The sequence below is a fragment of the Euprymna scolopes genome, chromosome 30, assembly GCF_053919585.1.
Source record: "Euprymna scolopes isolate OS-2025 chromosome 30, ASM5391958v1, whole genome shotgun sequence".
NCBI classification, from domain to species: domain Eukaryota; kingdom Metazoa; phylum Mollusca; class Cephalopoda; order Sepiida; family Sepiolidae; genus Euprymna; species Euprymna scolopes.
In genome coordinates, this window is record NC_136511.1 from 40,152,741 (window position 1) to 40,168,570 (window position 15,830).

General features: G+C 33.3%; 1 protein-coding gene across 1 annotated transcript; it reads left to right on the plus strand.

The window, feature by feature from the left end:
• The first annotated feature begins 299 nt into the window (after positions 1-299).
• LOC145254759 (endoplasmic reticulum chaperone BiP-like) lies at positions 300-14,831 on the plus strand. Its single transcript, XM_080113509.1, has 7 exons — positions 300-922; positions 5,462-5,610; positions 6,906-7,385; positions 9,210-9,364; positions 10,407-10,642; positions 12,413-12,562; positions 13,158-14,831. Exons 2-7 carry the CDS (start codon positions 5,465-5,467, stop codon positions 13,983-13,985), a joined length of 1,995 nt encoding a protein of 664 aa, XP_079969635.1. The 5' UTR covers positions 300-922; positions 5,462-5,464; the 3' UTR covers positions 13,986-14,831.
• Positions 14,832-15,830: the final 999 nt, after the last annotated feature.

Here is a 15,830-nt window from a genome sequence, read left to right on the forward strand (position 1 = left end):
AGAATTAATAACAAAACGAATAATGCAATTGTATTTCCATTTATTTATTGAAATATACATTTTTTTTCTATTCACGCGTTTCATGTTGGTCCTAAATTGTCAAATGTTTGTTGTTTGTGTTTTTTGTTGTTGACGAAAGGAAATATATATAAAACTAAGTTAATTTAACCTTAATAAAACTATATTTTTAATAATTTATTTTTTATATATATTGTTAATAAATAGGTATATTTTATTATTATTATTTAAAATATTCCTTTAAGGATTCTAAAATTACCCCCCCCCCTTTCTTCCATTAATTGACTCAACTACCGACTTCAAGTCTGTGCCGGTATTGTCATGTTCTGATGAAATTCCTACCAACATTTTACGATCTTTTGTTTACGTTTTCATCAACGTCGATAGTGAAAACATTGAAGTCGATTTCATCATGATTTTATTTCATTCTTGATTCATATTTGTTTATGTTTGGGAGTTATTTTAAAAAAACAAAAATGATACTAAGGGAGACTGGCGAAAGAAGAAGGGAATCCCATCTGTGATGACGTCATACGGGAAGATACGTGTTGGTTTCGAGAGGCAACACGATGCACACGGATTGACCAATCAGAGCGCGCCAAGAATCTCTAAACCGACCAATCAGATTCGAACACGACGCACAACGTTCAACTCTTAAAGGCGACCGCTTCGCCGCTAGCACAACATTTCAATTCTAAAGCCAAAGCAATTATTATCAACTCGTAACCACAAATACTGATTCTCTTTGCATTTAAAAAGTAAAAAAAATACGGCCTTTTAGGCTTCATCTATAGGAGATAAATAATCACGTAATCCCATAAATATATCTGGATTATATCATTTGTAGTGATTATATCAACTTTCCAGTGTGAATTTGTTGTTTTTTAACAATCACAAAACCCAGGTAAGTGGAAAATATTTCAAAATGTCTTTTTCTTATCTGTTTTCTTTTTCAACTTTAAAGTTTTATATTCGATTAATGTTCTTGGTCTTCAAATAATTTGATCTATATTAGTTTTGCTGGAAACTGTACTTTAAAAAAACATGACTTTTTTTTTTTTTAACCGGTTATTACCGATCACATTTTTTAAATTTTGGTGTGCAACGATTTTTAATTTCTATCGTTTTCAAATTTTTTTTTTCTTTCTAGAAAATGTCATTTTGATTTTTCAAAATGCTTTAAAGCTGTGCTAATGCACTTACTGATCCGCGCTATTTTTTTTTAATCGTATTTCCACGTTTTTTTTTTTTTTTTTTTTTCTTCTTTGTAATGTTAAAGTACAGAATAGGTACAAAAAACCCTCCCCATGTTAAGAATGGCTTTTTAAATGTTATTTCAGCACGGATCAATAAGTGCATACCGACTTGTTTACGTTCTTAAATCTTTAAATTTAAAATGATTTTTCTATTACAAATAAAACTTTGACACTTGCTTTTTCCTTAAAGCCGTTTTATTTAAAGTTTAATTTAAAATTCCAGATTTGTATATTTATAAACCACATTACTTTTTAACCCTGAGTCTGAGTGACACTACGGAGATATGGTGGCTGGTGGGTGGACCGTTTTAAATCATTTTAGTCAATATATTCACGCGTTAGATATAACCCGTGAATAAATGCCATGTAACTTTTTTAACACGCTTTCCTTTTCTACAATTGCCCAGTCTTTTGGTTCTATTTTAGAATAGAGGCGCGGTCGGAAACTTTTGCCAACCTAAAGTAACACAAATCTGAAAGCCGGATTTAATTTCCGTTCGCCAGTTTAAAGGATTCAAAACCACTTTTCCAACTTTATGTGCCGTTAAAGCGTGGCTACCGTAATATGACGATGGTCACGGTTAAAGTCGCTATGGCGATTTCTTGACAGTTGAAAAATCTTAAATTGACATTTCAACTTATGCAACGAGGGAGGGGTACTTAAGTTGCACTGACTTTAATCCGGTGTAACTGCCCTCTCTTCCTTAAATCCCTACTTATCAAGGACGAAAGCTATTCGACGATGAATCCTGAAGAAACGGATCCATTATGAAGAATATAATGATTTGAGAATAACAAAACCTTGTTTTTGCTGCGGACTTCGTGACGCCTATTCTACATCCTCCTGCCTTTTAACGTAGTTAATTTCGGTTGCACTCTGTCCATGTTAACATTGAAGGTAATAGCGACGTGGCCATAAAATAAAATGACTTAAAATCGAGCTTTAAGAATACAGACCCACACATTTTAATTTAAACTAAAGGAGCTCAGTTATCTACCTGACTGATTAAAATTTTATTTTTTATTTGAAATTTTTCAAACCAAGTTTAACTCTTCACTAAAATACGTGCCCCTAACTAACCTTAAGTCCAGGTGGCAATTAAAGGACAAAGGTAACAAATATGTCGATTTCGCTTATATTTCGGTAGACCTAAATCTTGAATTGTTAAATGAAAACAGATTTACAAAATGCCCTCCCCATGTGAAGAATGGCTGTTGAAATAACGTTATTTCACCACGGTGTCGGTAACAAAAGTCCAAGTACCAAAAGGGGGGGGGCATAATTACATTCCGTGTTTATGAAATGGGGGGGGCTCGATTTACTATAAGTTTGTAACTAAAAAGTGAGCCCCCCCCCCTCTCCGTCAAATGTCGGAATAATGACTTGAGTTTATATATATTATATCTGGTTTATTAGTCCAATCAATAATCACTGAAAAAAATTAAAGAAAAAATTAGAGGGGGTGACGCTCGTTCATTTCCACTTTTATTTCGATACTCTTTCTGAATGTGGTTATCGAACACTTCATGTTAAAATTTTAACGATGCGGTCTCTATTCTGAAGTGTCGACAAAACTTGTGCCACGTCATTTAAATTTTTTTCAATAATTTCATTTTTCTTGACTTTAATCTTTTAGGTCAAAAACACGCAATATTTTACCATTATTAATGCTATTGTATTTGGCTCCAAAAGTAATCAAAACTTTAATTTTATTCAAGAACTACAGCTTTTCATCGGAACACTGTAAAAACAAAACTTCTGGTTACTTAGAAACCTTAAAATACAAAGAATCTGTCCCCCCCCCACCCATATATTTCTGTTGACAATTTTGAGATCATCTCTTTCGACATTTTTGTTCGACAATGTCGAAATCAAATGCAAAAATAACAAGCAAATCCTTCTTAAACATGAAAAATTGTAATGAAAAAAAGCACGATTAAGCCATAACAATTTAAAGATTTTTTTTTTTTTTTGCCACACAATTTTGATTACACGGAAGTCACGATCACCGCTTATCGAGTCCCGAAGACTACTCAAGAATAGGGGTTAATGAATGCAAGATGGTAGTTTAGTAATCGTTAATGGTGTAACTTTGACTCTGAATGTTCACAAGAAATATTAGTGATTGAAAATTACCATAGAATCAGAAGAGCTAGAAAAACGGATGGCTACCTTCGACAATTAGTTTCAATTAATTATAACTTGGCTTTAGAGCAATTAAAGCTTCCCCCCCCCTCCTCCTCAAATGATGGTTGCTTGACAAAACGCTCCTTGATTGTTGGCTTTGGTGCTAGGAACAGAATGTTCTGATGTTACGTCACCTTTTGTCCTTTGTTTTCATCCTTCGAGACTGGTGCAAATTTTATTTTTGTCCTAATCCAAAACATCCTTTAATCAAATTTTGGGAATTTTCCCCACATCAAAAACCGTGTGAGAAAAATAAAATGGCTTACGTGTCATATGGTTGCTGGTGATCGGAGGAGGGCCGGGTGTCTTTGATTCCCCAGTGTCTGTTTAAGAGATTTTCTTTAAAGTTCTAGACTTGTTAGATTTCATGAAGGTTCTAATTGATTAATTTGAATTTTTGCCAACAAGTTTTGGTACTTGACTGACAGTTTAAATCGCGATTTAACAATATTTTTCAACATTTTACACCCTTGGTGTCTCTAGTTTTCGATGTCTCCCTCCTCGTCGGGAGTAAAGTAAAAATTCTAATTTTAGAAAATGATACGGTAGGAAGATTCTACTGTTTAGTTTTCCCTAATATTTTTCTAGTGAATTATTTCTAGAAAGATATCAGGTACTTACAGTATGGACCAATTAATGTTGGCAGCATCCTAAGTGACTTTCTGTGGAACGTCGAACGAACTGGATTCGAACTTGGAGCGCCCAGATCGTTAGTGTCGTTTTGACCACCGTCATCTCTCAGTACTTAAAACCGATAACTAAAGTTTACGGAAAACCATCCCAAATTTTAAAGATTCAATTTGGTGCTTCTTGACTGCTTGTACATTTATAAAGCACATGAAAATGGCTTTTCCCAATAAACTTGCGTATCCTCACCAAAATGTTACAAAATTTTAAATCAAGTTTATAATTTTCATCATTCGCCATTCGCCCGATTGCAGTTGTGAAGAGTTACGTAAAACAGGGGAGGTAAGTGTCCTAAGATGTACTGACACCATGAAAGATCCACCCTCTTTTCCTCCGTGTAAAGAATGGCTTTCTAAATAACGTACTTAGAAAGCACTTAAAACATGGAAGTGAGAGGTGGAGAGCTGCACTACATGAGATTTCTCCGTTTGATATAACTTTTCAAAATTACTTAGCGGTAAAAAGTTCTTTATTTTTCCTAAACAAACATGGCGACCAGTGAAAACGATACAAAATACATTGGATAATAAAGATCCAATGTATTTCGTATCGTTTATCAATCTAAGAGCAATGATACTGATCCTAGATCAGATCCTTGCTCTTAAATTGATAAATGGAAAATCCTTTAAGGTGTTCATGTCGAGTGGTCCCAATATGGAAGATCTCCTACTAGAAATTGAGCACCCCCCCCCCGCCCACACACACACACACATCTAAATGAATTTTTCTGCATTTTTTAATGATTTGGTAGATTACTGATGAATCATTGGTAATAATTCACTGAAAAAGAAAAATACGGTGGGGGGGGGTGCATTGTACAGGCCCATTTCAGTTGAAAATAACTTTTCAATATAATAGCAAAAAATATTAGTGTGCACAAAGTTACAGAAAATTAGTTCAAAAATTGAATTTAGTTTAACTTCAAATAACATGCGTGTCAAGCCAGTGTCGTGAATACCTGCCTTTTTTAATACGAAGACTCCACATGGTCTTTATGGTTCAGAGTTTGACTCTGAAGAGTAAATTTTTTTTCTTTTCTAAAAATTCCTTAAATTCCATAAATTTTCCTATTTTATTTTGAACTATGACTTTAATGTGATCGTTTTTGTTTATAACTGAATTTGGTTTAAATAGATTTGATAGAAGGTCCAATCTTTAAACTTCATCTGAAATCAATCTTGCACATCTAAAAGAATGAAATAGATTAATCCTTGCAAAGCTGTTAAAAAGGAAAAAGCTGTGAGACATAAATTCTAATTTCTCTTTAATCATGTTACAAAGCTTTCAATTTGTTTTCCATCTTCCCTTTCAGAGGATGAAGAAATCCAACTTTCGCGCGTTGATTGTGGTTGTAATGGCACTGGCCACAGTGGTCAGTTGCACGAAGAAAGATGAAGACACAAAGAAAAAGGAAAGTGTTGGTACCGTTATCGGAATTGATCTTGGGACCACCTACTCTTGGTAAGCAATATACTGAAATACAATTTTGAAATTTTTCAATAATGCTCAATACAATAGAGCCTTATGATAGAATGATCAGAGTTTTTGCACTTGTATAACTGTCAACATTTCTTAGACACAATATCCATACTTCTACAATTTAAAGCTTATGAAGCCAGTTAAGCTATTGTGATTACACTTGTTTTAATTTTGGAATATGCATTTTGTATGGACATCATGTGTTAAAACTTTAAAATGACCTTGTCAAGATTTCTTGTGTTCAGCTTTTCATTTGTAAAGACTTTATGGACATCCTATGTGTATGCAGAGTAAAATTTAAAAACTGACAAAATCCAGATTTAACTTCTCTTGAACTATGATTTTAATGTGATCTTTGTTTATAACTGACTGTTACCGGCCATCTTTTGATGGTTAATGGTGAGTTATATGTAACTCTGTGGACCATGCAGCCCTGCTTGAATCTTGTCTTTGATCAAGCAATTCAATCTTTTGAAAAGGGGATATGTGAATATATATTCATATGGGTGTGGCTTAGAGGTTAAGGAATGAGGATGGAGAGTTGTATGTTTTTGTTTTGATTCTAGCTGATGGCACCCAAAATGTGAGAATTTCCTATAATGAATACATAATCTGCAGGAATTAAAATATTTGAGCATATCTTACAACCGGGCAGTGCCAGATGGCATACTAGTGTGTGTCTTGGGAAGGGGGTGTCAAAAAAGATACCAGGAGGAAGAATGACCTACACTTAGAAGTCATTTGGTAAGTTCATTGCAATTTACAATTAAATCAAGCATTTTTAAAATAGTTTTTTTTCTTTCAAATATAACTTAACCTGAAAATGTTTGGATTAAAATATACAGGAAAAGATTAAGATTGGCAGTGCAAATGTTGCTTAGCTCAGCTTTAGTATAATATGCATATAAATTAAATTTTTGTATTTCTGGTTTATCCAAAATTTAGAATAATTTTTATCTTATAAAATTTCCAATAGTTGACTTCTACTTTTTTCACTTTAGCTATACATATGGTTGAATTTTGTAGATGAGTTTAGTCAACAGCATGCTGGCAGTTTCAATTTTAGCTCTATCATCAATATTGAATATCTTATCAGTATGGGTTGAACTGGCTCCAATAGTGTTAACCGCATCAGGTGTCGAGTTCGTCTGCCTTCATTGACATATCTCTCTCATATCTAATAAAATTATATCTCCTATCTAAAAATATCTCTCTCTCATATCTAATAAAATTAATCTTTGTACAAAACTTTTTATTTTATTTTTATTTTTTTCCAGTGTGGGTGTGTTCAAAAATGGCAGAGTTGAGATCATTGCCAACGACCAAGGTAATCGTATCACTCCCTCCTATGTCGCATTCACAGGTGACAATGAACGTCTGATTGGAGATGCGGCTAAGAACCAGTTGACCAGCAATCCTGAAAATACCATCTTTGATGTGAAGCGTCTCATTGGTCGCACCTGGGATGATAAGTCCGTACAACATGACATTAAATTCTACCCTTTCAAAGTGATCAACAAGAACAACAAGCCATACGTGCAGGCGATGGTCAGTGGAGAAATGAAAACTTTTGCCCCTGAGGAAATCTCTGCAATGGTTTTGGGTAAGATGAGAGAAATTGCTGAAGCTTACTTGGGCAAGGATATTAAGAATGCTGTTGTCACTGTCCCAGCTTATTTCAATGATGCGCAGAGACAAGCAACAAAAGATGCTGGATTAATTGCTGGATTGAATGTCATGAGGATTATTAATGAACCGTTAGTATTTTTTTTTTTTCTTTTTTCTTTTTTCTCCAAAATTCCTTGTATATTAAAAACAAATATGTACATGCTGCTGATAAAACGAAAATATTCCAAAAATCGCTTGAATTAATCAAGTTTTGTATATATATATTATTCCTTAATTGGAATTTTTTTTTTTTTTTTTTTTTTTTTTTTTTTAAAATAAAAATGCTCATCTCAAAATAAAAAAAAAAAAACCAATCGGTACGGACCCGACTATGGAAGATCAGATAATAAATAAATGTGGATTTATAAGATCAAAGAATCCAACCTTGATCGCCCTTCGGGGCCCGTGGCGCAGTTGATAGAGGCGTTGAATCTCTACGGTTCCAGATGAACATTGTCTGAAGATAGCGGTTTCAATCCCACCCAAAGCGTGCCAGAGGTAATTGGTCAAAAATGTGGTGAGACGACGACAACTACGAATGACAGTGATGGCTGAGAATGCAGTTAGGAGATTCAAAGTTCCTATCCGTCGCGGTTACCACCTGACGAAGGCCAGAGGAAGTTGGCCGAAACGTTGTGAAACCAATAAAAACAAACAAACCACAACTAATAAAGATGAGACTAATAGTCCGAAATAAAAAATAAAATAAACATAATCAAGTTTTATTTATTTTTTATTTTTTTTTTATTTTTTTTTTATACAAGAAAATCAAATTCTATAGTAACAGAAGCCTCTGTCACATCTCCCCCCCCCCTTTTTTTTTTTTTTTTTTTTTATAAAGCTTGTGAGATTTATAGTGCCTATGAATTCTCATAATTGCTTAAAAATTACTTTATAAAAATACTTTGTTGTGCAATTTTTGAAATATTATCAAGGGTGTGCACATTTGTTTTTGATATAAGGTAAATTCTGAACAGAAATCTTTGTTTTAATATATGGTACCCAATTTCCTCCCATATAAGAGCCTCCCTCTCCCACATTTCTAAAAAAAAAAAAAACAGAAAATTATAAGGTGTTCAATAGTTATGATTTTATTTTTACAAAGATAATTTTAGTGCAGCACACTGTTTACAATGATAGGAATATTTGATAAAAGTAAAATTAATTGCTTAAATTATGGTTCCTTCTGTCAACTTTTGAGTACTGTTCAAATGAATTTCACTTTAAATGATGGTTGTCCAGAATTTCCCTTATATTAAAAACTGAAAAAATCTACATCCTTGTGATTTAAAAAAAAAAAAAAAAAATTGTACACCAAAAATCATGTAAATTAAGTAGTTTTAAGAAACTAAAATTTAGTGACAAATGCCATCTTGAAAACAGGCTGAATTATAAGGGGGGAGAACTCTATATAAAACTACTTGATAAATTTACGTTTTTTAGTTTTGTTAGTACAATATTTTCTATCACAGGTATGTACATCAAAGATTTTCCTTCATATAGGAAATTCTGTACAAGCACTGATCAAACATTAGAAAATTTCATTATTCTATTCATGTTTGTCAGCTTAGTCCTACAAAATGTTTTTTTTTTTTTCCCCAGTGTGACAGCATTTTCATGTAAACTTTATCTGTACTTTATGCAAGATAAGTCAGTTTGTCTGAACTAGTGTTCAATTATATAAAGTAATAAAAATATTGCTTTAGTCACACGATGACTCTATTCTAGCCATAAATTTTGCACAATCATTGAGTAGAAGTCTATTTAAAAATTATCCCTAAACATTTTTATGTTATATAATTTGAATATAAAACGTTTGTAGCAATTGTTATTTTTCACTCTTGAAACTTTTTTTTTTTTTTTTTTTTTTTTTTTTTTTCCTCCTAAAAGCTGAATATTTTTTGTTCTTTCAGAACTGCTGCCGCCATTGCTTACGGTCTTGATAAGCGTGAGGGAGAGAAAAACATTTTGGTCTTTGATTTGGGCGGTGGCACTTTTGATGTATCTCTTCTGACAATTGACAATGGTGTCTTTGAGGTGATGGCCACAAATGGAGATACTCATCTTGGTAAGATTTTTTTTTCTTTCATTCTTTAGCACTTTAATTAAAATTCATCAATATAAGAAAATTTATTTTTTTAAATTACCTAGTACTCAGATACTCATAATGTAGTCGTTGGTTTGATGTTGCTGATCATTCATTTTGTATGAATCGGATAATTGTTGGCATTGGTTTCCCTGATATCTTTCTAGTTCTTCCTAGAGGGGCCACATGGAGGTTGGCGACATCCCTATGTGAAAGTTTGTGGAATGAACTGGATTCACACTTGGCACACCCAGGTTGTCCATTACTGTCACCTCCCTGATAGGTCAATTTTCAAGAGCCATTGAACACGTGCCAGCATATAGAACAAATAATACACCGATGGCGAGTGTCATTGTTGAGCATCCTTCATTTCAAAAGGAATCTGATAATTGTTGGCATCCATTTCCCTAGAAAGAAATTAGTTAGAATTCTCTAGAAAGACAGTGGGTATTTATGGAAGTGACCACATGAAGGTTGCCAACATCTGAATTGAAAGTTTGTAACTGGATTCTAACTTGGCACATTTACATTATCAGTCCATGTCGTTAACCCTTTAGCCATCATCACTTCTTTGCTGATGTCTAAGGGCGGTATCATAGCAGTCACATGTGTAACACTTTATTTTGGCCTCGGTAAAAGCATAAAGCAACAGAACCTGTTGTTGGAACTTACAGCAACTAGTTTATACCCGTTGACCTTATTGGTTCCCCGACAGAGATTGGACCTAGTAATTTACTCATTTGTTTGCACTTTTCTCAATAACCACACCTTTGATTTTAAAATTTTGCACAAACATTAGTCATGGTGAAAGAATGGATTTACTGGGATAACTCTTGTAAAAGTATTAAATTTTCTTATTGTTTGAACATCCAGAAGACGATTGCTTAAATGTGAACGTGTTTTTCTGCCACAAGTTCATAAAGATAAGGAGAAAAAATAGAATAGACAAATAATCTCATTGTCGTGACAAATTACAAAACCTGACTTATTGTATGTTTGTATATTTTTGTTTTCTCTTTTTCAGGTGGTGAAGATTTTGACCAAAGAGTGATGGAACATTTCATTAAGCTGTACAAGAAAAAGAAGGGTAAGGATCTCCGAAAAGACAATCGTGCCATTCAGAAACTGAGACGAGAAGTTGAGAAAGCCAAGAGATTATTGTCTACCCAACATCAGGCCCGACTCGAAATTGAAGCCTTGTATGATGGAGAGGACTTCTCTGAATCCATTACCAGAGCTAAATTTGAAGAATTGAACATGGTAAGTGACTGTTGATTTGGAATGCATTTTATCTACTTGTATGCTTTTCTTTAAAAAAATGAAGTTTTGGCTGATGTACTCTCCAGCCTTCTGTAGGTACATTCAAATGATCTTTTTCTTGTATATAAATCCTGGTGGTAGCCAAGATCAATTCAATTTATAACCTTTTGGCTCCTAATAGCTCGATTAAACTTGTTTGGATTGTGTGCAAAGTCACTTCAATATAAAACAAAAATCCAAAGATTAGATTTGTTTGCTATACATCCCATGTCTTTCTCTTGGCACTATCGTTTAAATAACTTTGTGTTATCCCCTTTTGTTTATAATGGACTATTCCGATATTTGTTTACGTTCAACTAAGCAGAATGAAGACCCTGATAGAAACCCTCAACTATATAAGAGGGTTGTTGATTGATGTCATTTGCGATTTAAACTTCTATTTAAACACAAATTACTACTTAATTGTCTACTTCATTTTTTTTTTTTTTTTTTTTTTTTTTTTTTTAAGCTCTATTGATGAAATATAGATCTTTTATAAATGCAAAATAGTCTTTATCAAAACGAGTTCTAGTTAATACAAACATGCTATAAAATGTACTCTGAACCAGGATTTTGCTGTGTATGTGTGTGACATTGTCTAAGAAACATTCTACCGAACTCCTGTTGATTTTTGGTCTAAAGCATGTAGAACAAATTCTATTTAGTCTTTTAGTCAATAAAAATAGCTACCTAAGGAGGTCAAAATTAAAACTTAGCAGGTGTAAGTCAACTTAATGTGGTTTTGTATGCATGGGCTAGTATACATTTATATAAAGTCTGTTCACTTATAACTTATCCATCTGACAATAGCTCAGACGGTAATGACTAACACTGAATGTTTTTGATTCATTCAACTGATGGGCACTCGTATCTTTTTTTTTTTTTTACTTTTAAAATCACTACTATATTAGGTACAAAAATAGGAATTGGCTCTATTAATCGTAAATACAAAATCTGCAGGAGTTAAAATATGTAATAAGCTTTTTTTTTTCCTTTTTTTTTACAACTGGACAAATAAAATGTGTGTATATATAATAGAAAATTTGTACATCACCATCCAATGTAGGGATGTGGTCACATGGGTATTTTAGTAACAAACAGTAAATTTATTGTACCCAGATGAAGATGGGAGACTTTAGCAAGACACTAAGTGCTAATGTATCGCTGAGGTAGGAAGGAAAGGTGAACTACAAGCTTTTTATCTAACATGGTTATCTTGACTTTCAGTTGTGTTAATACTAGAGCTGATATCTAAACCAAAAGTGTCAAGTACAGTAACCATTAGACCAGTTTGACATCTTAAAGTGCTTTCAAACTTTATTTTTAACAATGAATCTTGTGTGAATTTGAAACGGTTAAAAAGCAAATAAAAATTCAACAACCCTGTCAAAAATTTTTCAATTTTGACCCTTTATCAGCCTTTTCCCTGATAAAAACATAAGTTTTTGTACATGTTTGAAGATCGTATATACCAGATTTCAAGTTGGTAGATTAAAAATCTAATTATGTAGGTTGAAGTGTGCTCACATGTTCTCACTTTATATATCTAGAGATTTGTGTTGAAAACTTCTTGATGTGCTTGTTCAATTAAATTCTGTGAATACATAATTCGATTGTCTAATGATTTTGAAGTATGAATTAAAAACTTCCCATGACTTGTGCGAATTCAAAACGATGCAGATAATCCTTTCAAATAATCTATTTCAATAAAGAATTCTTGTTTATCCTCAGGATTTGTTCCGTTCTACAATGAAACCAGTTGCCAAAGTCTTGGAAGATTCTGACCTTAAAAAAGAAGATATTGATGAAATTGTTCTTGTTGGTGGCTCTACTAGAATTCCCAAGATCCAACAATTGGTTAAAGACCACTTCAATGGAAAGGCAAGTAAATTTTTATTAACTGGATTTGTTGCTTTGTAAAGTTTGCCATTTGAAACATTAATTGAAAAGACCTTTCATAATTTTGTAAAAAAAATCTTTTACATTTTGATCAAATTTCTTTTTAAATGTGACATTGAAGAAAAGTGAAATGACAAATTGACTTTAAATTTAGAACTGGATCAAATTGTTAAATAAGTTAAGGTGCTCTTTGCCATCTTGGCATTGTTTCCAGTCATCCTGGATATCTCCTTGCCATTGGATTCAGGCAATGCCAATTCAGGAGATTAGTTGGAATTGAGCAATCCTTGCTTCAATTACATGCACAGCCATCCTTACAAAGGTATCCACTGTTTCAACACCGAACAAAGGCCATTTTTATTAAAGAATGAGCTAGTTAATTGCTAAAAAGTCCTTTTTCAAAACCAATATGCAAATTAACTTATATCTTTCTCAGTGCTTTCATTGTGTAAAGTTGAATTAACCTAAAAGAGCATTTTACCTTTGTTGGTGCAAGAAATTTATATTCATTTAGATATATTGATTTTAGGTTTTATTGTAATGAGGTGAAGCTAATCCTTATTTTAAATTCTTTCAGGAACCAAACCGTGGTATCAACCCTGATGAAGCTGTGGCTTACGGTGCTGCTGTTCAAGCTGGTGTGCTTAGCGGTGAAGAGGATACTGGAGAATTGGTATTGCTTGATGTCAACCCCTTGACCATGGGTATCGAAACTGTTGGCGGCGTGATGACTAAACTGATTTTGCGTAACACTGTGATCCCTACAAAGAAATCCCAAATCTTCTCCACTGCCTCTGATAACCAACCAACAGTCACGATCCAAGTATTCGAAGGAGAGCGTCCTATGACTAAAGACAATCACTTGTTGGGCAAATTTGATCTCACTGGCATTCCCCCAGCTCCCCGTGGTGTTCCTCAAATTGAAGTCACATTTGAAATTGATGTGAACGGTATCCTCAAAGTGACTGCTGAAGATAAAGGCACTGGAAATAAGAACAACATTGTCATTCAGAATGACCAGAATCGACTCACTCCTGAAGAGATCGAGAAGATGGTTTCCGACGCTGAAAAATATGCCGACGAGGACAAAAAGATAAAAGAGAAGGTTGAATCTCGTAATGACCTTGAGGGTTTCGCTTATTCCCTTAAAACTCAGCTGGCAGACAAGGAGAAGTTGGCTGGCAAGTTGAGTACAGAAGATAAAGAAACGATCGAAAAAGCCGTGGAGGAGAAAATTAAGTGGCTGGAAGAGAACCAAAATGCCGAAAGTGAAGACTACAAAGCGAAAAAGAAGGAACTCGAAGAAATTGTACAACCTATTATGAGTAAATTGTATCAAGGACAGGGTGGTGAACAACCACCACCACCACAGGGTGGCGAACCAGAAGAAAAAGATGAATTATAAGATTAAGATCTCATAGGATTCTTCTGGAACTTTTAACAAATTCAAGAGAAACAATTTCTAACTAAATTTGCAAGTCCAGCTCAGCTTTAAAAAAAAAAAAAAATGAACTTTTTTTTTTTTAAATTCTTGCTGAAAATGCCAAGTGATTGAGAGACTTGTGCAACGTGTATATAGTATTCATGTCATGTACGGTGTTGTTTTCATGTACACATCTTCAAAACTTTTTTTTTTCCGAGTCTTTGTCTGGCTGCTATCAACATTTTCTTTCTCTTCCCCCACCCTTCCAACTTCATCCCAAGCCTCAATCACTAAATAATATCAAATTGTTTCTCTATTTAATTATAAAAAAATGCCAATTTCCAACTGGTCAAAAATCTTCCCTTCCCTCCTCGTCTGTATCAGACAAGATACAAAAAAAAAAAAAACTTTGCAAGTCAAAATGTTTGTAGATGAGGGTAGCAGTCAGCTGAAGATCTGCCGGTTTTAGGTAACCATTTAAATTTGTATAAAAAGAAAAAATAATTTACCAAAGTTGTCTTTTGTAATTTGTCATTTAGCCTCAATTCTTTCTTTGATCCGAGTTGCATGTACAAGAGGGAGAGATCAGCTTTCTGTTATCTTGCTCTAATCAAAAACTTTTTCAAACAACATTCCTGCAAAATAATGCAACTATTTCTGAAATTGATTTGGGGTTATTACATATTTATAACTTAAAACACAAATTGGGGGCTTTTTCTTAAACCTTTTACTACTCCCTCCATCAGAAAGCTATCTGAACCTCTTTTGTTTACTTTCTTTTTCACTCAAGGTTTGAAAGACAATTTAATAAAGACTGAAAATTTCAAATTGCTTAAGTGTCTTCAATTTTGATACTCTGCTAGGTTTGAATTATTCCAAACTTAATATAAAAATTTAAATAAGAACTGAACATGACTTGGCTCACAACTATGTCAATTAGACAAAATATTTTACTATTCCAATGGTAAAAAATAAAGTTTGTCTAATTGACATGTTTGTAGCTGCACATGTAAAATTGGATGATACGGCTATGCATTAAGAAATATTAGAGTTGAATCGACCTACAATAAGTGGGTGACTTTGTGAAATATATTTACAACTAATTAGAACAAAACTCAAAGCTAAGGAACCTCTTATTAGTAGGGCTATGACAACAGCATATTCTTTTCATTGTTTTGACTCTCGAGTATATATCCGACACAGTTAATCAACCAAGAACCACAACACTATATATAAAAGCATATAAGATATCAACGGACGCGAGTCAAAACAAAAGAATATGCTGTTTACCAATCCTTAGTTATTAGTAAAAGTGATCACAAATGTTAAACGGTGCTTTATTATAAATTATTCTGGATGCAAATTTCTTTGTAAATTTTGCATTGGTTTTATTATGCAATTACTGAAATACGTTTTGCAGAATATCTGGACTAATTATGTATTCAAGATATAAATGAAATAATTAGTCAGAACTTTGGCAGTGCTTGAAAATGGATACAAAATTTTTTTGTCTCCCTCATGGAACAAAATCGTATTACAAGAATCCTAATTTATATACGTTAAGCTTACTTCTAAATAAGCACCATTTAGAAATTCTGCCGTGCTTGCTTCTCTCACCAGGGTTGACTGGTCTCAACTTTGCTGAAACCTGCATTTAACTTTAATGATCTAATTATGCGTGTCACGAGCTTAACACTAGCAATACTGATATTACACATGGACAAAATCAAAACGTTTTTGCAGAATAAGTGCTTGCTTAAGCTGACGTGCAGTTGGAAAACTAAGTTGTAAAAGATTCAACTTTATAATTGGAAACTAAAATTTCTC